The sequence below is a fragment of the Lissotriton vulgaris genome, chromosome 11, assembly GCF_964263255.1.
Source record: "Lissotriton vulgaris chromosome 11, aLisVul1.2, whole genome shotgun sequence".
In the NCBI taxonomy this organism is placed as follows: domain Eukaryota; kingdom Metazoa; phylum Chordata; class Amphibia; order Caudata; family Salamandridae; genus Lissotriton; species Lissotriton vulgaris.
Genome location: NC_141699.1, coordinates 832,827,532 through 832,853,044, shown reverse-complemented (window position 1 = coordinate 832,853,044; position 25,513 = coordinate 832,827,532). Strand labels below are relative to the sequence as shown.

At 46.5% G+C, this 25,513-nt stretch overlaps 1 protein-coding gene across 2 annotated transcripts in view; it reads left to right on the top strand.

The window, feature by feature from the left end:
- The window catches only part of WDR53 (WD repeat domain 53), a 203,692-nt gene that overhangs the window by 59,512 nt on the left and 118,667 nt on the right, over positions 1 to 25,513 (top strand). For both annotated transcript variants that reach the window (XM_086943944.1, XM_086943945.1), the window contains exon 3: positions 8,476 to 8,973. In XM_086943944.1, coding sequence (XP_086800070.1) covers positions 8,494 to 8,973 — 480 coding nt within the window. In that variant the 5' untranslated portion in view covers positions 8,476 to 8,493. The remainder of the gene's footprint in view (positions 1 to 8,475; positions 8,974 to 25,513) is intronic.

Below are 25,513 nucleotides of genomic sequence, written 5' to 3'. Positions count from 1 at the left end.
GTGGTTCGCAGAATGGAAACAAGAAAAAGAAGAATGATGGCCCAAAGAAACCTTGGTGCAATACCTGTAAGTCCATTTCCCACTGGGGGAGTGAATGCACCAAGAAAAATCCAGTTCCCACCACTGTAGCCCCTAAGGCACCTGCACCCTCTAGTACAGTTAGCAGTGGTGGTACACAACCCAAGGGTTTAGTAGGGTTGACCCTGGGTACTGAGATGGAGTCTGGCTTAGTCAGAATTCCTACTCAGGCAGTTCTGCTCTATGATGTGGACATATACATGCCCACTACTGTGAGTCCCAGTAATCTGGGCAAGTATAGACAGACGCCTTTAATTAATGAGAAACTGGCTCAGGCCTACAGGGACACATGTGCCAGTGTCACTATGGTGACACCTAACTTTGTGGACCCTGGACAAATTGTACTAGGTGAGAATTACCTAGTGACCAATGCCAGCAATACCAGCAATGCCACTACTACACATAGTGTGGCTGTTGTTAACTTCTCCTGGGGAGGGGTAACTGGCCTCAAGAAAGCTGTTGTGAGTGCAAACCTGCCAGTAGACTGCCTGTTGGGCAATGATCTAGAGAACTCAGTTTGGTCAGAAGTGGAGTACAGGACTCATGCAGAAATGCTAGGGATTTCAGCACATGTCCTTGCTGTAACCAGGTCCCAGGCAAAGAAGTGCCTACCTGAACCTGTGGTGGATCTTGAAACAATAGACCAACCACAATCCAAGAGGAAGAGGAAGAGGGTAAGGCAGTGCCTTCCCACTTGCCCCAGGTTGAGGATCGGCTCTCACAGGAGACTGATTCTGAGATCCAAGAGGAGACTGTCTCTGAAGAACTTGAACCTTCTCAGGGTGAGTTTCTGGGGACAGGGGGACCCTCAAGGGCAGACCTGGGGCAGGCTCAGTTAGCTTTCCCTTCCCTTGAACCCCTCAGACAGCAGGCTGCTGCTGAGGCTGCTGGGAATGCTCAAGGTACCCAAAAAAGTGTATTGGGATGATGGGCTCCTTTATTCAGAGGCTAGAGACCCCAAGCCTGGTGCCACCAGGAGGTTGGTTATACCACTGCAATTTAGGGGCTTCCTTCTTACCTTGGCCCATGATATTCCACCTTGCAGGACATTTAGGCCAGAACAAGACTTGGGACAGGCTTGTCTCACACTTTCACTGGCCTCATATGTCAGAAGATACCAAGGAGTTTTGTTGCTCCTGTGTCACTTGCCAAACCAGTGGTAAGTCAGGTGGCACAACAAAAGCCCCCCTGATACCACTACCTGTGGTGGGGGTGCCCTTTGAGAGAGTTGGAATCGACATTGTGGGTCCCATGGATCCACAAACAGCATCTGGGCACAGATGTATACTGGTGGTAGTGGCTCATGCCACCAGGTACCAAGAGGCAATTCCCCTGAGGACCACAACAGCACCTGTTGTGGCAAGGGCCCTCCTGGCTGTTTTCTCCAGAGTGGGCTTTCCAAAGGAGGTTCTTTCAGACAGAGGTACCTACTTCATGTCTGGATACTTAAAAGCAATGTGGAAAGAGTGTGGAGTGAACTATAAGTTTACCACACCCTATCATCCTCAGTGCAATGGGCTTGTTGAAAGGTTCAACAACACCCTAAAGGGAATGATAAAAGGGTTACCTGAGAAGCTTAGCCGACGATGGGACATCCTTTTACCCTGCTTGCTCTTTGCTTACAGAGAGGTCCCACAGAAGCGGGTTGGCTACAGCCCTTTTGAACTTTTGTTTGGCCACCCTGTGAGGGGTCCATTGTGTCTGGTGAAGGAAGGATGGGAGTTACCTCTCAAAAAGCCTAAGCTAGATATTGTGGATTATGTACTTGGTCTCCGCTCCAGGATGGCTGAGTACATGGAGAGAGCATCCAAAACCTGGAGGCCAGCCAAGAATGACAGAAAGCTTGACATGAGCAAAAGGCTGTTGAGTACCAGCCAGGGCAGAAGGTGTGGGTGTTGGAGCCTGTGGCCCCAGCAGCTCTCCAAGACAAATGGTCTGGACCCTACACCATTGTTGAAAACAAGGGAGAAGTCACCTATGCGGTTGACTTTGGCACCCGTAGGAGCCCCCACACGGTGCTCCATGTAAACCGATTAAAAGCATTTGTTGACAGGGAGGACATGAGCCTGCTCATGGCCACAGATGGGGAACCTGAGGATGCTTCAGTTGATGGAGTAGCCTTGGCAGGCAGCCTCGCTGACCAGCAACAGATGGACTGCAGATAGGTGTTGCAGGCCCATAGACATATGTTTTCTCTCACACCCAGTCAAACTAACGGGTGCACCCATGAGGTGGACACTGGTGACAGTCTGCCTGTGAAGAATAAAATCTACAGGAAACCTAACTATGTCAGGGATTGTATAAAGGCTGAGTTGCAGAAAATGCTTGACCTTGGAGTGATTGAGCCATCAGAGAGCCCATGGGCCAGCCCAGTAGTCCTTGTGCCAAAACCCCATACCAAAGATGGAAAGAGAGAAATGAGGTTTTGTGTGGACTACAGAGGTCTCAATGCTGCACTAGGACAGATGCTCATCCCATTCCAAGGGCAGATGAGCTCATTGATAAGTTGGCTTCTGTCAAATTTCTGAGCACATTTGATTTGACAGCTGGCTATTGGCAAATCAGGTTAGCTGAGGAGTCTAAAGCCAAAACAACATTCTATACCCCCAGTGGACATTATCAGTTTGTGGTGATGCCCTTTGGTTTGAAGAATGCACCTGCCACCTTCCAAAGGTTGGTGAATCAAGTCCTTGCTGGGTTGGATGACTTTTGTGCAGCATATCTAGATGATATTGCTGTCTTAAGCTCCACCTGGGAGGATCACCTGATCCACCTGAAGAAGGTTCTGGAAGCCCTGCAAAAGGCAGGCCTGACTATCAAGGCTACCAAGTGCCAGATAGGGCAGAGTAAGGTTGTGTACCTGGGCCACCTAGTAGGTGGGGGTCAGTTTCAATCACTGGAGAGTAAGATCCAGACCATACAGGACTGGGCTCCTCCAACTACCCAGACACAAGTCAGAGCCTTCTTGGGCCTTACTGGGTATTACAGGACATTTGTAAAGTACTATGGGTCCATTGTGACACCATTAAATGACTTGATATCCAAGAAGATGCCAAAAAAGGTTCAGTGGACAATTAGCTGTCAAAAGGCATTTGAAGACCTGAAGAAGGTCATGTGCTCTGCACCTATCCTGAAGAGTCCTGACTACTCCAAACAGTTCATTGTTCAAACAGATGCTTCTGAGTTGGGGGTGGGAGCTGTGTTTTCACAACTTAATGTAGATGGTCAAGACCAGCCCATTGCTTTTATTAGCAGGAGGCTGACCCCCAGGGAGAAACGTTGGTCAGCTATTGAGAGGGAGGCATTTGCTGTGGTTTGGGCCCTGAAGAAATTGAGACCATACTTGTTTGGCACTCACTTCCTAACTCAGACAGACCATAAGCCCCTCTTGTGGCTAAATCAGATGAAGGGTGAAAACCCCAAACTACTCAGGTGGTCCATTTCCCTACAGGGGATGGACTTTACAGTGGAACACCGACCAGGGACTGACCATGGTAATGCGGATAGTCTCTCCAGGTATTTTCACTTAGAACATGAAGACTTATCTGGTCAAGGTTGAGTCTAATGTCCCTGCGTTTGGGGGGGGGGGGGTTGTGTAGGAGAGTAGGGTCTGCTATCCTATGGTCACCCCAATTTTTGCTTTTTGCTTCACTGGTTAATGTGGCTGTGGGCCAGCTAATCAGACCCACAGCCTGCTGTTCTCTCTCTAAATTCACAGACATGTACTATAGGTACATAACCAATTTGGTACTGGACACCTTGTCAGCCCCTATACAGTGCACCATTGGTGCCCAGGGCATAGGTGAATCCAAGGCCTACCAGGGGCTGCAGCATATCTTTTGCCACCCCTGGCTGGTCCTTAAATTGACACAACTGGCTGATCACGCAGCTGGGGCAAGGTGGTGTAATCACCCCTTGCTTAGATATAGTATACCTATATCTAAACCTATATCTGGACACATATATACCTATAAGTCACTCCTATGGCAGGCCTTATCAATCCTGGAAGCAGAGTGCTTGGTTTTATGTGAGATGGTGCTCTAGCACGAGCTGAGCCTGTCTGCAGCTGTCGGAACCAACTCCCTTAGCTGTTCCGGGATATAGCCATACCATATACTCTTAAGTGCATTATAATCCATCGCAGTTATGTGCTAACTTTGGTTTGGCTTTATCAAAACATGTCGTGCAAGGTGTCATACGATTTAGAATACTATCCCCTCGCCAGTCCTGGCGACGGGGATAGCATCCCACCCATCTAGAGGGAGAAGACATGTTACTTTACTGAAACGCGGTTAATCCTAACCAGAGCCTCAGCATCACAAAATGGATGCTGCTGCCACTGACACAAGTCTGACCTCCTGCTGCTGACCGAAACTTGGCAGAGGAGGCCTGGACAAAGGGTTTCCTGTCGCAGGCAGGTGCTACACCTCCCCAGACAGGAGATAGTGTATTGGGGCAGGGAGGGCTGAAAGAAACTAGACACTGCCTGGGGCGCACAAGGCTTCCCCTTGCATAATCTGGTCAAACCGGTTCTGGGGCACTGCAGCCCCAGTCCCAGCGCGACCCTGGACAAAGGGAAAGGGGTGTAACCACCCCCTTCCTGGGTCCCACCCATAGGAGGGACCTAGCAGGTAATCCAGACATCTAGATTGGTATAAGAGTAGGAGCAGTGCCAACGCACATCAGATTATCCTGACTGAAACTTATGAAACAAAACTCTCGACCCTTCGACATCCTACTCTACGTAGAGGACTGAAGAATCTCCCTTGTGGTCAAGGAATGACCACCCTGTGCAAACAGGCACCATCCAGCGCCTCACCGTTTGCTTTGTTGCAGTTCCCGCCGGAACTCGAGCAACAGGGATCGACAAGACCCAGCGTTCCTGCCTTCTTACAACTCGATCCACAGTCCCAGCGAATCTGAGACCCGTGGAGGCGACCTGAAGCGTGGGGCCGGCCATCTTGAAAAAACCACGAAGTGCTGACCGTGCAGCTCCCGAGGCTCCCTCGACGCTGTGCATTGGGGTTTGAGAAGCCCCAGCCCTGAGCAGCTTTTGCACCGAAGCTCACCCCTCCACACTGGACGAGTGCTGCGTGGGGCCCGTTTGCATTTTCCTTCTCAACGCGTTGGTCCGGTCGCTTGCCCGTTGGCTAGCGGCCCCAGTAACGACGAACCTTTGAATTTGCTCTGCCAGTCCGGTTGCTCTGGACTGGCCCTCTCTCCCATGAAAAGGAGCACCCGCTCTGACCTTCCTGGTCCGAGTAAAAAGCAATCTTCGAATCCTGCGTGGGTTGCGCTTGCCAAGGTTTGTTTGCTCCAATCCGGAAGCCGACACCGCCGACAGCGAGAGCCTTCGTGGGACAGCCTGTGATCCAATCCTGGACATCCTCGGTGCCCCAGAGTCCATGTGGCAGCGGAGACAAGCTTCTCGACAACCACCTGATTGCGTCCGACATTGCCTGGTTCCTTCCTGGTTCCACCCTGGTCACTGCTGAGTGACCCAGACTCTGTCCCCTCTGCTTTCAGGTACCCTTCAGCTTCGATCCACCCTTGGATCGCACCGGACACTTCTCTTCTGGCCCCTGCAGCATCATCATCTCCAGGCTCCATAGATCCACACGACGAAAGCCGACACGACTTTGCACCTGTGCACCCGCTTCCTGTGGGTGAGGTAACCTTGAACGCCGGTGCTCCTGTATTGGTATACACCTCTAGTGTCTAGGTCTAAAGTTTTGTCCTTCTAGGTCAGTCGGAAGACTCTTAAAACAGTAACTCGATAACTTTTGCGCACCATTGACTTTGCATTGGTGCATGTGTGTGCTTTCAGCGCTGCACCCGAATCCCGCGGGCTTTTCCTGACTTCAGCATTGCTAGTCCCAACTGCTCCCAGCGATTCCCCAGGCCCTAGGCCTGACCACTGTTCGATTAGTGATACTTATACCACTATTTTAGTATATGGTTTGAGTGGCCCCTGGGCTTCATCCAAAATTGTGCAACTTTTATATGTTTAACTGTGCTTTTGTTTAAACGCTTGTGCTTCTAGACTCATAAAGAGTATAGAGGATTATTCTAGTAATAAATACATATATTTTTATAAAATATAACTTGTGTGGTGTCCTTTCATTTGATATTACAGGATTGTGATTGGTAAAACAGCATTGCTTCACATGCCCTCTCGAGTTAAGCCTTTAAGGCTGCTTAGTCCATGCTACCCTTAGGATAGCTTGTCTGTAAGGTTGACTTACAACCATCACCATAAGGTATTGTTTGGACTTATACAAGGTGCCCCCAGAATTGGAGACCTCATATATCAGGCCAACTTCTCACACGGTTGTCTTAATTTAGATTCATAGTTTTCTGGGGCCAGTAGTTTCCCATCATTTTACTATTGGCTTGGCTTTACTCTTGGCTTGCGGTCCGGGTATATTTCTTCAGCAGAATTTTGTTTGATCCGGCACATTTTACATTATACTTTATTATACATTATTATAATGTTCAAAATTATCCAACTTACAACGTGCAGTGTTGCCGATGCTCCGCATTGTTTGTTTGTTTTTCTTGGCTAGCATTAGTAGCAAGCCTCAATTAAGAGAGATTTTAATTCAAAGTCCAGATTTATATTCGGGTGAGGCACTGGGCTTTAAGCACTTCTGCCGCCTTGTCCACACCCCTTTATGCCACATCTAAACATGCACCCTCCGACATTTGACAGTCCCGTTTCCACTCTGCATGAGTAGGCGTGTTCTTTTTGTGCAAGTGAACTCAGCGCCACCACAGCATCGCTCAGCACCACAACAGCATCACTCAGCACCACAACAGCATCACTCAGCACCACAACAGCATCACTCAGGGCCAGCACAGCATTGCTTAGCACCACCACAGCATCAGTCAGAACCTCCACATCATCACTCAGCACCACCACATCATCTCTCAGCATCATCACTCAGTACCACCACGTCATCACTCAGCACCACCACATCATCACTCAGCACCACCACATCATCACTCAGCACCACCACATCATCACTCAGCACCACCACAGCATCACTCAGCACCACCACAGCATCACTCACCTTCACCACAACATCACTCAGCACCACCACAGCATGACTCAGGAACACCACAGCATCACTCAGTACCACCAGCATCAGCTCCACATCATCAATCAGCATCACCACAGCACCAATCAGCACCACCACAGCACCACTCAGGGCCACCACAGCATCACTCAGTGCCAGCACAGGATCCCTCAATGCCACCACAGCCTCAGTCAACACCACCACAGCATCAGTCAACACCACCACAGCATCAGTCAGCACTACCACATCATCACTCAGCACCACCTCAGCATCACTCAGGGCAACCATATGATCACTCACCTTCACCCCAGCATCACTCAGCACCACCACAGAATCACTCAGGAATATCACAGCATCATTCAGTACCACCACAGTATCACTGTGTGCTACCACAGCATCACTCTGCAGCGCCACAAAATCACCACAGCATCAGTCAGCACCACCACAGCATCACTCAGGTCCACCACAGCATCTCTCAACGCCACCGCTGCATAACTCAGGGCCAGCACAGCATCACTCAACCACACCACAGCATCACTCAGTGCTTCTTACACTTTTTTTAATTAAAACTTCTCAACATGCTGCACAGCAGCCACACTTCTCTACAGCACAGCTTAGACACATTGGCAAAGTCAATAGCTCTACCTAAATACTTATAAGGCCCCAAATGCATAGCCATTAGGTCTCGCCTTTGGCACATTATAAGTGTTTAGTTATCCAGCACAATATACTTCATTAAACACCATCAAGCGTTTCATGGCTAATCACTTATAAGGTCCCAAAAGCGAGACCTATTGGCTATGCCAATGCTTGTAATGACTATGCTTGGCAGACCGTAATGGCTAAAGTGCGACATAACGTGGTTTTGTGACAAGAAATCATATTTGAGAGTTTGCAGTAAAATAGGCCCCCAGCACATGGCAGTTACTGGAAAGTAGAACCACCTTCACCCCTTTGTATAATTTCGAAATCCGGCTTTAATAGCTTGCCAACTGTTCAAGGGTTGTGTCTGTGATTTGTCCCAGAACGCAGTGTTCAGGATTGATACTGTTGTTTTGTAAACCGGCCCATTTTTATAATGCCTTTTAAAAAAGTGTTTAAAAACCTTGTGTCTGGATACCATGACATTCTTTATTTAGTTGCAGCTCTTTTGTTTGCTTCTGGGAACACACTCATTGATTTAAACATATGTTACCATTGTTCTCAAACTCTGCCAACCACTGATTGCACAACAAATGTTTTAATTCAGAGATGCACAAAGCATACAGCGTCCTATCAAATACTGCTAAATGTTGTATATACAATTGTGTCTTTACAGGTCTCCCCCTGACATGCCATGGCAGTGAAGTGGCAGAATGGACATGCAAATTCTATACTGTGTTTGAGTGTGAGCAGTGACGGGCTGGTTGCCTCTGGAGCAGAGGCAGGGGAACTTACCATTTGGAGCGATCAAGGTGTCCCACAGGATCAACTGAAATTTGACAGTGGGGCAGATGTGACCTGTGTGGCTTTTTCTCCCGCCTGCCCTAGTAGGCTGTATACCTCTCATGGCGAAACTGTCAGTGTTCTGGATGTCCGCTCACTTAAGGAACCTGTAGTGCGCTTCAGGGTGAGCGAGGACGAGATCAACTGCATCTCTGTTAATGATAACGAAAGTCTCTTGTCTGCTGCAGATGATTCGGGGACAATAACAGTCATTGATTTAGAAGGCAAGAAAGTCGGTCGATCCCTTCGGAAGCATTCAAATATTTGCTCAGCTGTTGCCTTCCGGCCTGGAAGACCCCAGGGTATGTTATCCTGTGGCCTGGACATGCAGGTTAGTACATTGAAAGCCTTAGAAGTTCTTGAATATAAATACTTTTCACCAACCTAGATTGATGTTTTTAAAGAACCTATTATCTGAGGGTCTGTTTCATTCGATTATAATAGTATTTAGAACTGTGGCTATTATTCAGAGTTTAAGGCTAAGTTTAAAGAGTGGATTTGTTCTACAGAGTATTTTGTGGCTATTCATACTATTGTTAGTGTTAGCTGAAAGTTCACGGTTCAAGGTCACATGTGTGGAATTTAATAAAATATCTACTTGTCCATGGGACATTTAGCTTCATAAATATACTTGTCCTGCACAAAATCCACTTGTCCCTTTGGTGCCATGTAGTGCACTGTCAAATAATGGCAGCATTCATTATAGAAGAGCTCTGATAATGGCCTCTCTGGTTATGTCAGGCTTATAGTATAGAAGGATTTGAATACTAGTGATTTCCTTATTTTGCTTCTTTTCTGCAGATCTACCCATTCTTCCTTTCATTCACCCACTGATATCTAGCATTTCACCTATAAATTGGCTTCCATTCATTCTTTCATCAGCCTTTCACTATTGTTTGTCAATCCATCCATCTGTCCATTCATATCCAAATCTACCCATCCATCCCCAAACATATCCAGCCATCCATCTCAGCCACCTGTCCATCCTTTCGCTCGCCCATTCTTCCACTCATCCATCAATTTACCCTTTCACTTATCCATCCTTTTGCTTACTTATCCATCCATCCTGCAACCCAGCTATCTTTTCACCCTTTCCTTCATCAACACATCCATCGTCCATCCACCTTCCCTGTCACTCATCCATTCTTTCACTCATTCAACCATCTAGCAAGCCACTCATACACTCACTCTTCTATCCACCCTTTCACCCACACATCCATCTTTTCATTCACTCACCCTTACTCGTTAATAATAGGCCTATGTCTGCTGAGCTGCAGGCAGAAGAGGCTCATCAAGAGCTCCAGCCTGCTGTAGCTGCTAAAGCGAGTGGTTCACAATGCACTTGGGGCCAATCCTATTCTCCCAGCTATCTATCTATCCTTCAAACTCATCCATCCCTCCTTCCTTCCACTCATCCATCCATCCACTTTCACCCCCTCCATCCACCCTTTCACTCATTTCCATCCACTCTTTCACTCCTCTCTCGATCCAGCTATCCTTTTGCTCTTCCATCTTTCACCCTTCATCCTCCTTTCCACCCACCATCAACCATTCATCCACTGTCTCTCATCCATCAATCCACCCTTTTATTCAATCATCCAATCTTTCACTCATCCATCCACTTTCATCCCAACCATTCATTCACCCTTTCACTCATCCATCCATTCTTTCACTCATCCATTCTTACATCCATCCTTTCACTCATCCATCCGCTTTCACCCCATCCATCCATCCTTACACTCATCCATCCATTCTTACACTCATTGATCCATTATTATATCCATCCACCCTTTTATGTCCATTATGAACCTTTGTCTGGACCTGTAGAAAGAAGAGGCCGATTAAGAACTCCACAGCTGCTGTAGCTGCTACAGCTGCATGTTCAGATGCCCCTGGTGCACGCCCAAAATTAAACAAGAGGCCCAGTGCAAGGAGAGAAATGAGGGTGCGCCTAAGGATTGCATGAATTCCCCATGGGGAAACAAATGAACTTTAATGTAAGCCCTCTATGAGGTAAAATATGAGAGGCCAAGAGGAGCGGGTGAGGGCAGTCAGGGGGGGGCAGCAGAGGGGGGTGGGGTGGGCTTAGCAAGTACAGGCACCGGGTGAAACCTAAGGTGTACAGGCAAAGTAAAGTGCAAAGGAAGGTTGTGCAAGGGCTGCATGAGAAGGGAAAGCATGGGCTTTACTGTCGGCCCCCGGATGCAAGGGCGAGGAGGGATGTTGGGCCGATTTGAGGCTCACGGGTGAAGCACAGAATAAAAGGCAGGGGGTCACCAGGTTAAAGTCAGAGCAGGAGCCAAGAGGCCCTTAAGGCAGCCTCATACTAAATGCATTACATTGCTTAGCACCAAAATCACATTTAGCACATAAATCACATTAGGGCCTGGTGCCCTATAAATGTAACAATCCCCCTGGCCACCTGGCCATCTCAGAAAGGGGCTCAAATGTCCTATGTCCACAAAGTCAGGGCTGCTGCCTAGGCAGCGAAGGTCAAGGGTGCGTACTTGGCGCAAAACTAAATGTTGCATCTGGCACTAAGTGCTGCGCAGCTGTGCATGCAAAAATGGGGGCGAAGGAGCGCATCTCACTCCTGCATTCAAAGCATGTCCCCTAGAAAGAAAGACCTAAATGGTGCAGCTGCCCACTACTTGCTGGGCAGCTTTGAAGTAGAAATGCGGCATGGGCTCTCACTGGCCCTTAGGAACAAATGCGCCAAACGTTAGAGCCATCTGGCTCAGGCAAGAAGCATGTCCCCAAGCACTGGGGAAAGGACACAGGCCCTCACTGGCACCTCACAGGGCTCTTTAAAATAAATACTACCCCATCGTTGGAGCGGCCCACTGAACACACGGGGCCGCTCTGACTCGGTACCTCGTAGTAGCACTGAAAAGAAAACCTGCTCGCTCTGGGAGCGGGAGCGAAATGCGGCTATGACCCCTGCCCAGCCCTTACTCAATGGGCTCCGGCACAGGGGACTCCTCTTCTCGGGCAGCCGTCACCTCGGAACTCCTCTCTTCTGGATGCGGCAGGGGGGACAGGCACCGGCAATGTGCCTCGCGCCCCCCTCTGCAGTAGACAGGCTGCGGCGCTTGCGGGGCTCTCTCCTCACGGGAGCCCCGCCTTTCTCACGCGCCATACTTTACTCGGTCCCCCGTATCGGGACCGGGACCTAAGGTAGGGAGCACTCCCGGCTCCTGGCAAACTCCTTTTCCGGGGCTCCCCCAGCTAATGGGAGCCCCGCAATGCTCGCGCTGCTTCCTGCTTCCGCCGGCCTAGCCGCAGGCCCCGCCCACATCGCAGGCCGCCTTGCCTGACTTCGGGGCGGCAGCAGCGGCAATCTCGGGCGGCAAATGAGGGGTAGGCTCCCTCAGCGCTCCAATTAAAAAGCGGGGTGGCACCCGCTCTGCAACAATAAAAGGGCACGCAAAGACGCAGGGTGGCCCTTGCATATTTGAAGTGAAAATGTGAAAATGAGCGGTGTGGGCACCCGCAAGAGCCCATAAGGAGGGGGGTATCCCTACAAAGGGGGATTCCTTCGGCAAGGGCTGCAGCTTCGCGCTGCTTAGCCCTCAGGCTCCAAGGCGGTATCAAGCCTTGGTAAAAGCAAAAAGGAAGCAATAGGTCCAAGAAGTCCTGGGAATCAAAGATAGAGAAAAATATCTCCCAGCAAGGAAAAGTCCTCCAGATAACTCAAGTCCCTCCTACCTCTGTCCCCTACTCACCTCTCAACCATAACTGAAAAACCTAACACTACATCACATCCAACTCAACACTATCTCCCATGCCATCAACAAAATCGTTCTCAACACCACTGCGCCCTCCTCCCCCCTCCAAACATCCAAGACTCCCCTCCCTCTCAAACACTAATTAGCCACCTCAACACCTCATTCTCATGACGCCCAGCTGGCGCTCCTCCCCTCGCAACTCCCAATCCACCAGACCAAAAAGAACGATCCCCTCCCTCTCAAACACCAGTGAGCCACCTCAACACCCTAATCTCATGACGCCCAGCTGGCGCTCCTCCCCTCGCAACTCCCAATCCAACAGACCAAAAAGAACGACCCCTGATATGTCTCCGGTAGAGGCTTTGACACTTGCTAAAGCCTATGACCCCAGAAAAACCCTAACCCCCTTCTCACATCCAAGTAATCACTGGTATAGGTAGAGACAACCTCCAACCCAGGCCCACAAAACGTCCCTCCCAGCGCACAACCATCCCCCAAGCTCCCCCCCCCCCCTCAAGCCCACTCCGACAGCGACATGGTAAACTGCATGCTTATAAACTGCAGATCCGCAGCCAAGCATGCTATAGAGCTGGCTGATGCCATCCTGTGTAACAACACTGACATTGCGTTCCTCACCGAAACGTGGCTCAGAGAAACATCTTACCCAATCCTTGACCTCCTAGTCCCTCCTGGCTTCTTCATCATTAAAAAAGACAGAATTGACCAACGTGGTGGCGGCATGGCCATTATCCACAAGAACAACATCAACATAACCGAACTCAAAACTCAAACCTTCCCAACCTTCGAATACCTTAACACCATCATTACATGCCCAAACAACAAAACAACAAAATGCCATCTCATCTACCACCCTCCAGGAAACTCTCCGGCGTTCCGTGACTAAATCTCGGACCTACTAACTCAGTGCTCCCTAGCAAACTCTGACAACATCTCCCTAGGTGACTTCAACCTCCCTTGGAACAATGATAATGACACTGTTATCCAGTCCCTAAATTAACTCACCAAACACTGCAAGGATCAAACCCACAACAAGGGCTCTACCCTAGATGCTATCATAGCCAGAAGCGAAACCATAACCATAAATAACAATCTCCCAATCGACTGGTCAGATCACCACATCATCCTTTTGAGTAACAACCAAACAGTAGCTCCTCCAATCAAGTCTCAAATCACCCACCAATGGTCCAGAAATCTCAAAGACAACCCCCTCCCTGCCCTTCAAGAAACAATAACATTGCTGCTCCCAACCTTCTCAGACAACCTCAACACGGTCGAGCTCACCACTCTGTACAACAAAACAATGACAGCTGCCCTTAACCAACTAGCCCCCCTAAAACTCAAGAGTTAGAGACATCCCCTCCCAAACCTGGTTCAATAATGACCTTCATTCCGAACGAAGAAAAGTAAGAGCCGCTGAGAGACTCTGAAGAGGGAACAAAATTGTCTCCCTCAGGGATTCAAGAATAGTCCTAGATTATTCTCAGCGAGGGTAACAGAGTTACTACAAATATATAATGACGAGGCATTGTCATATGTCGATGACATCTATCTGACAAACGATGACTTGGATAGGCACTTGAACAGGGTGAATACCATTATGTTGGGCTTCGCCACTGAAGGGTACAAATTCAATTTCAAGAAATCAAGAATTACCCACCTAAATTACCTTTTCCTAGGATATGAGTTATCAAGTGAAGGCAAAAGCCTGGGAGCCAACTTTTAAGAGAAGTGTGCGCTGCTCCAACCTCCAAAAATGCTGAAAAAAATTACAGTCTATTTTAGGATTCTTAAATTTCGGGAGAACTTACATTCTAAATTACGCAGAAAGGGTTAAACCTCTACAAATTAATCAAACCTGATTTTAAAACAGTATATTGGACACAAAAACATAATGAAATTTTGCTTTCATTGCAAACAGACATGTTAGCTACAAAACATTTGCAAATCCACGTAAACCTACGCAACTTAGTGATCCGAATCTTTCCAGGACAATGCAGATTCACGTACTTTTAACGAAGGTAAAAAAGTACCAATAGCTCACAAATCACATTTGTACACACAAGAAGAAATGAAATTCACTTTTATAGAAAAAATTCTGACCGCTTTTCAAACTGATGTAGCAAAAGAGAGAGCCTCGCACAGGGAAACCGCATTATGGTTGTTACACCTGGACCTGCCTTAGAGGCAGAGACGAATGCGAGCATTACAAATGTTAAAGCTTTACATCCGAGATGGATACAATGGGTTAATTCTCTTGCTGCAACTGATGTTGAATACGTTTTTGATCCTTATTTGAAAACACAAGCATTTCTCCAATATGAACAAGAATGTCCTCTGCCTACTGAAATTCTGCCTCTAGAGCAGTATGAATGTATAATTTATACTGGCGGATCAGCTCTACCCGCTACGGGGGGTAAGCAAGCCTATAGTGCGGCATGCGCGATCGTTAAAGGTCATTGGCGCGATGGCAAATTTAGACCAATGGTCACTGAAACGCAATCTCTTGGAGATTGTACAGCTCAGCGAGCTGAACTACAAGCATTCAAGATGGCACTTGAAAATGCGGACCGCAAATTTCCCACACTCCTAGTGTACGATTCTGGATTCAAAACGGTTACAAAGATGCAAAAAGTGGCACAATCAAGTATAAATTGCTTTGGGAACAAGTAGTTCAGTTACGACAAGGACTACAAAACACTCACGTGATACATACGCGGAGTCATCAACATGATGGCGTTCACGTAGAAGGGAATTCATTGGCTGATGAAGGCAGCTGTGCAAACGGCTTCCGTAGCGGCAATCACTCGTTGGAGAACTAAAATAGACAGTAAAATAATGCTGGCTGTCAATGCTTCAAGCAAAGACAGTGGTAAAACATTACCTGAAGGGTTTCCACTCAAATACTCATACATAACTGATGCAAACAATGTTCTGTTTGCTCGAATCCCTGGAGTGGGGGATAGAGTGATTCCAAACATGAAACATAGATTAGGACTAATCTTAGCAGCACATGAAGAGCTTGCCTCTGCTCATGCAGGTGTTTCTGCCACAGTGTAATTATTGAAACAGAGATACTGGTGGCCACGCATGCGGAAACAAGCCAGAAACGATGTTTTGGAATGTGAAATATGCCAAAAGATGAAAGTCTCAACTGTGAAACTTCCTGCGCAGACGCCCCTGTTAATTTCAGATAAACGATTAGCTTGCATTTACCTGGATCACTGCGGTCCCTTGCAGAGGGATGGTAACTATAAATACATCATGGTCACAGTGGATTTGTGTTCGAGATTTATTTGGATGTGGCCTCAGCGCTCGGTTGAAGCTCGAACTGTTATAAAAGATTTGTGAGTCTTTTATCGGCACATAAGCAGTCAGCACTCTACATTCTGACCAGGGTCCTGCTTTTAGCTCTCGAGCGTACAAGGAGGCCATGGCCAATTTGGGCGTTGCATTGCGGTACTCTAGTCCATTCCATCCTGAGGGAAATTCGGTTGTGGAGAGAAAAACCGGGACATAAAGCAGTCTATAACAGCTAGGGTATTAGGTTAGGGTGACTGGTGGCTCAAACATCTAATAAATTTCCAACGTAGACTTAACAATTTGCCAAGAAGTTCTCTAGGGGGTATCACTCCATATGAAGTACTTTTTGGAACTAGAATGCTGGTTGCGGACCTTGATTGTCAGACATCAGTGGTGGACTAAAATGATTTTGATATCAAAGATCGTTTGGCTGTTTTACAGGACTTGAAAGAAATAAGAACGAAACAAAGCAACGTGTTCCTGAAACCTACCACTGCTGAGAAAAAAACGCCCGTCCCAGCAAGGCCTGTCTGGATCCCAAAGCTTGGTGATCTAGTCGGAGAAAAGAACGCGGACAGGAAGGAATTTGGGCCTTCTTACAAACAACCCGTACCTGTCCTAGCAATCCACTGATCAAGAACAGTATTACTGCCGCCCCTTGCTGGTAAAAAGGAGAACAGGTTTGTGTCAATCGACCTGGTCAAACCACATTATGTGGCCGATAATAAGCAGTAGGCCTAGTGGACTCCGCCAATGTAGCAGACGCCCAGCTCTGGCTACTATCCAAGAGGTTCAGACTGGGAGAGTCATCACCTTTGAGGAATCTGCAGTGCGAAATGAAGGACTATGCAACAAAGCAATGGAATTTGTACCTCTTGAGACCCAAATAACATTTCGTCAAGAAACACCTGTCTACAACGAAGTAGCTCCAGTCTACAATGAAGTAACATGTGATCAAGTGGTTCCAGCGATTTCAACGAATCCTGATGCAATCCCTACTATTGACAGAACTGCCTCTGGCTATTTAATTAACTTTGTTACGTTTTCTGAGGATCCTAGCGAGCCTGAAACGACGCCAGTAAAAATAACTTTCAAAGAACAAGCAACAGACCTTTTTCATCACCCGGAAAAGACTTATCTAGTCTCACCATGGATTGTTCTTTGGATTGTGTTGGGAGTACTTTTTGTTCTACTTTGGTTGACTCTTCTGATAACTCTGGGAATGCTGATAAATGGAAGATATGTCAAAATGGACGCAGCAAGTAAGAACATCAACTTACTCCTAAAGCCACACAAATCATCCCATCGTGAACAAAGAGACTTGTCATCAGTGAACATCACAGCCGTTCCTATACCTGGTGGTATAGCTTGGGACAAAACGGATTATGATATTTTTGGCCGTCGGAGCTGTTGAAGATTCCATACTCATTCAAGATTTAATTAAGTGACTTTGTTTCATCAAGTACATTTTCTGATGATTGGGACTTCGAAACTGTTAATAATATGATGTCAGACCTAGAAATGTCTGCAGTATTCACAAATAATGAATATTTAAAAGGTTTATCAGACTATGAACAAATGTATTGTTATAATCATTATGGTCCTCATTTCTTGCACAAATCTGCAAATCCTAGCAATGTAACAATGTATAACCAATGGAAACATTGTCCTAGGCCACCAAAGGGTAGCTCAAAAACATTTTTAATGAAATTTACGTACTTTTTCAAGGTTCAATGTATCCAATCCAGAATCGTTTTACTTTAAAAATGTAAACAAAACAGGAATGAAAAGTATGTTGACAATTACCAAACAGACTTATTCTGCAGCCTTTTATGCCCAACTGACTAAACTTGGTTTTGACTTTTGAAAAAACAACATTGAGACAAAAACGGTCTGGGGTACGAAAGATTGGCAGGTTCAGGGAATAGAAGCTTTATTTAGAGCCTATATAATACCTGAGCAAATTATGTTTTTGAATGACACTGTCTAACAGACGTCTTGTGTTAGCCAAGATCAAAGACCTAAACAATCCGTCCATACCTACACCTACACCTGATAGTGATAACACTTCAGAGGGGGAGGTCGACGTACATACTATTTTGCATCACAACAGAACAGATCCAGATTGGAAAAATGGTTGATGTGGCCCACAGACACAAACAACTGTCAAGATAGGTTCCTTAACAAAACACAGGGTTTTACATTCAATAGGCCAGACCCAAGATATTTTCAAAGACAGCATCCTGGAATAGTAACAACATACAGTGTAGGGAAACTTAGCCTTGATTGGCTACATAGATCTACACTTAAGGATGTAAAGCAGCACTTATCTTTACTTAAAGATAGTGCTGATCTTAGTAAATTCTTGCTAGGACCAAGAGCACCGCCTCATAAACGTTTTATATATATGCCGGTATCTATGCTGCTTATACTGAAGCATGGAAGATTACACAAGCAGAGACTGCAGAAAGAATCCGAGAAATTGATCGTATTCATTTAGAGAAAACTCTGTGGTTGACAATGGGTTAACAACTCTGTCGTCCAGGATATATTTATTGGACAGCATAGTGTCTTCTGCCATAGACATCATGGAACAGGACTTGGTCATGATGCTATATGGTCAGTCGCAATTACGTTCTATCATGCTATTAGGCTGGACGTTGGAAAACCTTCATTCAGGCTATGTGCCTTGGCGTTTAATCAATACCACGTCACTGTTTTCGGATTTTAATCTCACTGATAAACAGATCAAATCGGCACAAAGGGGAGCAGACTATACAGTGCTGAGCATTGAAAAACCTGCAAGATTGACATTTACAGTAGCTGAAAAACCAGCTATTGAATGGATAATACATGGGACAATCACTCTGCCTGTTACAATTTTTCATTGTCAGTATTGCCTAAAACGCATACCAGCCGTCACATATGAAAGGTTGGGTAAAGAATACATCAAGACATCCTGGGAGTTACCATACACACACAGATGTTGGAGTGGAGGACGTGAAGTATTTCTTAGCAGGACAAACTGAAAGCGCACTAAGCGGTTCTCTCCTTTGTCAGGGTATAAACTTACACGGGGCCTGCGAGGGTTCCTCTAACAATTTATCCTGCCACCTACAAGGTTCACCAGCTGCAGTGATTGATCTAATTTTTGTCCAGCTCTCGAATGGGAGTTACCTCATGTTGAATGATCACGGCTGCTGTGGCATGTTGCCAGGCATACCACATCTAGTAACTGTGTCAGCCAGGGTAACTTCTGTATGCAAGTATTGTTTCCGAAAACTAAGACAGACAGGGAGTTGCCTTTATGGACTTCACTGAACATCTCTTCTATACGAATTGATACTTTAAGCAGCATTAAAGCCATTCTTTTGCAAAAAAAACAGTGACACTGACCTCGGCCAAAGAGACCTACGATCTGCGAATCGCAAGGACTTCTGCCGAGATACATGCCCTCTTAACTGCAAACTGCCCTATACATTTCTCAGAAATGTTAAGTGTTATGTTAAACATGTCTGATATGAGCGGTATTGTACATGTATTTAAGACCGTATTTTTTGGACTGTTAGCACCTTTTGAAGCGGTCCTAGGAGTATTCCCAAAACTTTGTGCACTCGGTGTTTGGCGGACTGCCCCTCGTTTTAGGACTCGCCGCAGGGATACTATTTTTGCTCCTACTGCTGCGATATGGCAAGCCAATTCACCAGCGACACCCAGTTCTCCATGGAGACAACTCTACTGGCGATGAAGTGTCGTGAGCGCATCGTCCAAATTTTGGGACTACCTCGTCCACGAGAATTAAATACCACATGGTTTCTGTCATTCAGACCAATTTGGCAAGATTGAATCTTACCTGTTCTACGCTGCCTGCTATGCGGAGAAGAATGCATGCTAGACACATGTCTCACACTCCCATCAGTCATGCCAACGGATGTTGATACTTTGCTTGAACCAGTAACGGCCCATGCACTGTGTTGTCCCCAGCGGCTACCAATTCTGATGACGGCATTCATTGAGATATCACAGATTCAAAATGCTGATGCTGAGGTACGAGAGAGAACAGGGGCGCAGGTACCCTCCAGTACGAACTGTACAAACATTGCTAATGCGACCAATACTAACGGCGATGCTTCACATCTATGTGCGGTTAATCTTCTAAACGAGGTAATCCATCTTTCACAATCAACAGTAGATGATTTTTTGTCAACAGACATAGAAGATTTCAAGTTTTCTCCAAGCCCTAACTCTGACTTTTGAATTTGGCACACAGTGTACTGAGAGACTTTGAATTCAACCTTTATTTTTCAAAACAAAGTTCTAACTTTGGAACTCTTTTTTTCTATGATTAATTATTTTTTCTTCCAAAATTGTAGTTTTCATTTTTGACACAAGTAATCTGCTTATAGTAGAACTATTCATAGAGAACAAGATTTCTTTGAGTACTTCCAGAGACAATATTTGACCTTGTCCACATACAGTTTTATGTTTTTTTATGTAAATCTGACATGGAATGGTTTCGTCATTTTTTCTTCTGTATTTACGAGCCATTTCATAAATGTACATTTTCATGATTCATTCAGTTAGCATTTCAAATGTCAACTATTTGCTTAAAATGAAACATTGCTTTGAATGTGTACAGTACCAATGCTCTTGTGTACAACCAGTGCCAATGCATTTTCATGTATTTTGGGTGGGTTTTAAACGCTTATTGTGTAGATATATTTTAGATCTGTTTCATCATGTTTAGAACTTAGTAGTTAGTATAAGTCGTACATAAGAAAGTGGAGTGGGTGTTGTATGTCGTTTTAGATTCCGTATGAATTTTCCCGATTCATGCCCTTATATAGGTACAATTCCCATTTCCCTTATATAGGCATAGACATCCATTCCCTATTTAGGCATAGCCCATGCTGCCCAAATACAGGCATGGCTTCTTCAACCCGTTCATCTACGTCACAACGATTTCTTGCTTGAATATTGACTTCTCCAAGAACTCCGTTATTCTGCATGAACAACTATTCCTTAGGGGTTCATTCATGACGTTCATATGCCCGACTTTACGTCAAGGCTGGCATTCCTAAACACCTTCAAGGTATAAATATACCTTCACTTGCTATGGCAAAGCACGGTGTGGTTCGTTGCAGTTCGACTACTTACTTGCACGACGCAGCTCTCTACAGCAAGTGCCGAAGGAAGACAACTCTCCAGCTGACGCACTGATCAGAAGCTGTCATCCTCTGCCGAGAAATCCAGCTCCAGTATTTCTGACTTTCCTTGCGGGGTGTTGGGAAATCGAGTCCGTGAAAGAGATACCAACCTCTCTCATTCTAAGGTATGAGCTGATTAGAACCTAGAGAAACCTTCGGCAAATTCTTTGTAAAAGTAAACCTATGCTAAAGACAAACACTTACTTCTTCCCTCGTACTAAACCTAGGTTAGGTACATTGGGGTAGGAGTATTTTAGAAGCACCAGTTGAGCATTTTAGCTTGTGTTATTTATGTATATATTTTTACAAGTCATAGCAACAGACAATGCTATTACAGTATTATTTTATATTACTGTTTACACTGTATGCATTATTCTTTGCATTCTGTCTAACGATTGTAGTAGTTCACCTCTCTTGCATAAGAAAGAAGACTGTTCAATAAACCCCTTTTATTGAAACGCCCGTCTCTTTATTTTATACAACTCTGTAGAAACGAAGCCTGCAAGATTGAATGAGTAAAATAGTTATCTATTGTCTCCACAACTCTGAAGATACGTTTTATTCTTGGGGAAACAAAGTTGTCATGTTTATGCGGTTGTCAGAAACGAATCCCTTCTTGTGTATTCGAGAAAGTTTCAAGTGACCTCTGAGCTAGCTGGCACACACAATTAAGTTTAGTATACTCGATAGAGACATACTGACATCAGTCTATGTCAAATCTATAGTGTATATTTTTCCAATGCGCAGAGCCTATTGGGAATATAGGAACTACACTACATCACAGGAGTGGACCCTGCTAGCAAAAATAAGCAGCAGCACTGGGAGAGGAATGGGGTAAGGAGCAATGCTGAGGGAGTTGTGCAGCCGAAATCTGAAAACCAGCCCATGGTGCGCAGTTAAAATCGACTAGCGATCTGGAGAGTGGGAGGGAGGGAGGGGGTGTCTCAGAGCCGACAAAGAATTGTAATCTCGGGGGATACTTATGCTCTGCCCCTTCGAGGCTCTGAAAGCACCAAGAAGCTGAAGTTGGCAGAATTTGAATGTAAAGCACGCTGTGGGCGCATTGTGTTAATAAGCATAATTAAAGAGTGGTGACATGCGCGTGCTGTAATGAATGCAGCTGGCCGCAGTAACCTGATCCACATGAGGAATGCAGCGCGCCACTGCTCGCTCCCGAGCACCATAGGCCAGGTAGCAAAGAAGGCGGGACAATCACCCGCCTTGAACCAATTGCGTTCTGCCTTTTTAAGAAAGTGGTACAAAAGGAGGTGGTGATGGACGGAGCATCTGAACCAATCAAACACTCACACCCAGTGAGTCCCTTGCTCACTTTGCCACTGGATTCAGGCAAGCCGGGCTGAAGACGGCTGAAATGCCAGAAACCGGTCCTCGGAAGCTTGTTTCCGGTCCAGGGAAGGCATGGCTTGGCAGTTCGGGCTGGACTGTTTCCATGAGGCACAGGGTCAGACTGATTTGCATATGGCCATGTCTGAACTGGGGTGGCAGAGTGGGCTAAAGAACAGTGATGGATTAAACCCAGATCTGTTGACTGGGTGTGAGTGTTTGATTGGTTCAGATGCTCCGTCCATCACCACCCCCTTTTGTACGTCTTTTTAAGAAAGACGCATGCACAGGCCAATTGCCGGTTTGTAAAACAAAGCACACGCACGAGCATGTGTTCAAAGTTCCAAACCCCTCCCTAAATGCCTTGCAGGGGCATTGGCGTGCTGGCTCAAGCGAGACATATAAAGGAGTCTTCCAAAGAATTCCCAAAAGATGCTCAACGGGGAGGGGGTCAGAGCCACATCTAATTCAAAGGGGTGGGGGTACCTAGGTAAAAATGTTGACCCTACAAAGGCTGTGTTGTGCTATAACTGTTAACATCCAGGGCATGCGATGGGCGCTACTGTGTGCACTGAGAATTCACCCACTGGTGACCATCACAAAGGTATGGCAAGTACAGGGATAGATGTGGAAGATTTTCCGGGGAATTGTAGTGGGTACACTGAGGTTCCATTAGTCTCCATGGTGAGGAGGAAATTTAACTCTTGGCCCACTGGACTGCCAGTATAGCAAAATACAGGCAGTGAGCAAGAATCAGTGCAATAGAAGTCAGGGCCTTGAGTGATACTGGTGCCAGCATCACCATGGTTATGACTGAGCGTTTTTTTCCAGGGCAGCTCATCATTTATGAGGTTTATCAGATAGTAAACTCTGACAATGTTACAAGTCACATCCCATAGCTGTGGTAGACTTTTGAGTGGGAAGGGGTTACTGGCCTAAAGAAAGTACCTGTGTCCCCTGCCATCCGCAATGACCCTGAAACGTCTGCGTGGGCAGAGGTGGAAAGAACAACTCATGCAGCAAAGCTGGGTTTCCCTGAGTGAGTATTTGTCTCCACTATTTCACAAAAGGCCTTAGGGAAAAGTCACACGACCTTGGAGCCTGGATAAATGGCCAAAGGCCCTTGCACCAGAAGGAAGGGTAGGAGCCTGGCAAGTCCGCTTCCTAGTGTCCCCAGACCAGACCCAGAGGTACCTAATCCAGCCTAATGGCTGAAGGGTGAACTGCTTCCCTGAAAGATTTGCCTGACCCGGCTGAACTCCAGGGAGCAGTAGAACCCATCAGATGGGATTTGAGCCAAGGACAAAAGACTTGTCCAACTCTTGAGGGCCTGAGACAGCTGGCTGTGAAACAGGAGGAAGGTGATGTCACTGGAACCCATAAGGTGTACTGAGAGAAGGAAGTCTGGTACAGTAAGGCCAGGTACTCCAAACCAATGGCAACCAGGAGAGTGGTTGTTCCCAAGCAATACAGTGGATGCCTCCTTAACCTGGCACATGGCATCCTCTTAGCTGGAAATCTGGGGACACCAAAACATTGGAAAAATTGGTCAATCACTTCTATGGCCACATATATCTTAAAAGGTGTAGAAGTTATGTCGCTCGGGTCACCTGTCAAGACAGTGGCAAGACTTGAGGCAAACCAAAGGCTTCCCGTATACTACTGCCTGTGATGGAGACTCCATTTGGAAGAGTGGACATTGACATTGTTGGTTTACTAGACCCACCTACTGCCTCTGGCAAAAGTTTCATCCTGATAGTGGACCATTCCATCAGGTATTCAGAAGCCTTACCTCTTAAAACGGTTACGGCCCTTGCAGTAGCTAAAGTCCCGCTTGGCATTTTCCCCAGGTTTGGGTTACCTAAGGATATCATCTTAGATAGGCAGACATATCTGAAAGCTAGTCTACTAGACCCACCTACTGCCTCTGGCAACAGGTTCATCCTGGTGGTTGTGGACCATGCCACCGGGTATTGAGAAGCCGTACTCCATAGAACATTTACTACACCTACAGCAGCTATAGCCCTGCTTGGCATTTTCACCATGGTTGGGTTCCCTTAGGAGATTGGCTGAGTTTGGGGGCACCCATTTTATGTCTGCCTATCTGAAAGCCATATGGGATGAGTGTGGAGTTGTTAGAAATTGGATCTCTGGTTGGCTAAGGCTTGCGCCAAAGCCAGGTAGAGACCACCACTCTAGTCAGGGCAAGGGAGTTACACGCCAAAGAGAACCCCTGCTCACCCCCTTGATAGCTTGGCACGAGCTGTCAGGCTTATCCCGGACGCCATGTGTAAAGCATTTGCGCACGCACACAAAAGCAACAACATCCCAGAAACACTAAAAAAGGAACTCCACACAAGGTTATATCAAAAATAGCCTTTGTATTCTCAAAACACATTAGAATAGTATTCACATCATGTATACTGTGCCAACTGGCACTGGGCAATATTTACAAGGGATTATGGACACATGACAGGGCCGCATGGACCACTGTCAGAACCATCACAAAGCAAACTTAGTACAAGTAAAACAGATCATAAACGTACACTTTGCATCAGCCTGTAACATAAACTACATTATGCACAGTATCACACAAGCCTAACTACATTAAACCCTAACCTCCTAAGTATAACACATTAGGGGCGCACCTCACACAGGGAAATATAATCTCACTAAAATTAACCATGATATGCAAAACAACTTCAATCCTAAACCACAATTTAGAGGTATCAAACCGGGTGAGTAAAACATACTAAATGCATTACATTGCTTAGCACCATCATCACATTTAGCACATAAATCACATTAGGGCCTGGCGCCCTATAAATGTAACAATCCCCCTGACCAACTGGCCATCTCAGAAAGGGGCTCAAATGTCCTATGTCCACAAAGTCAGGGCTGCTGCCTAGGCAGCGAAGGTCAAGGGTGCGTACTTGGCGCAAAACTAAATGTGCATGCAAAAATGGGGGCGAAGGAGCGCATCTCACTCCTGCATTCAAAGCTTGTCCCCTAGAAAGAAAGACCTAAACGGTGCAGCTGCCCACTACTTGCAGGTCAGCTGTGAAGTAGAAATGCGGCATGGGCTCTCACTGGCCCTTAGGAACAAATGCGCCAAACGTTGGAGCCATCTGGCTCAGGCAAGAAGCATGTCCCCAAGCACTGGGGAAAGGACACAGGCCCTCGCTGGCACCTCACAGGGCTCTTTAAAATAAATACTGCCCCATCGTTGGAGCGGCCCACTGAACACACGGGGCCGCTCTGACTCGGTACC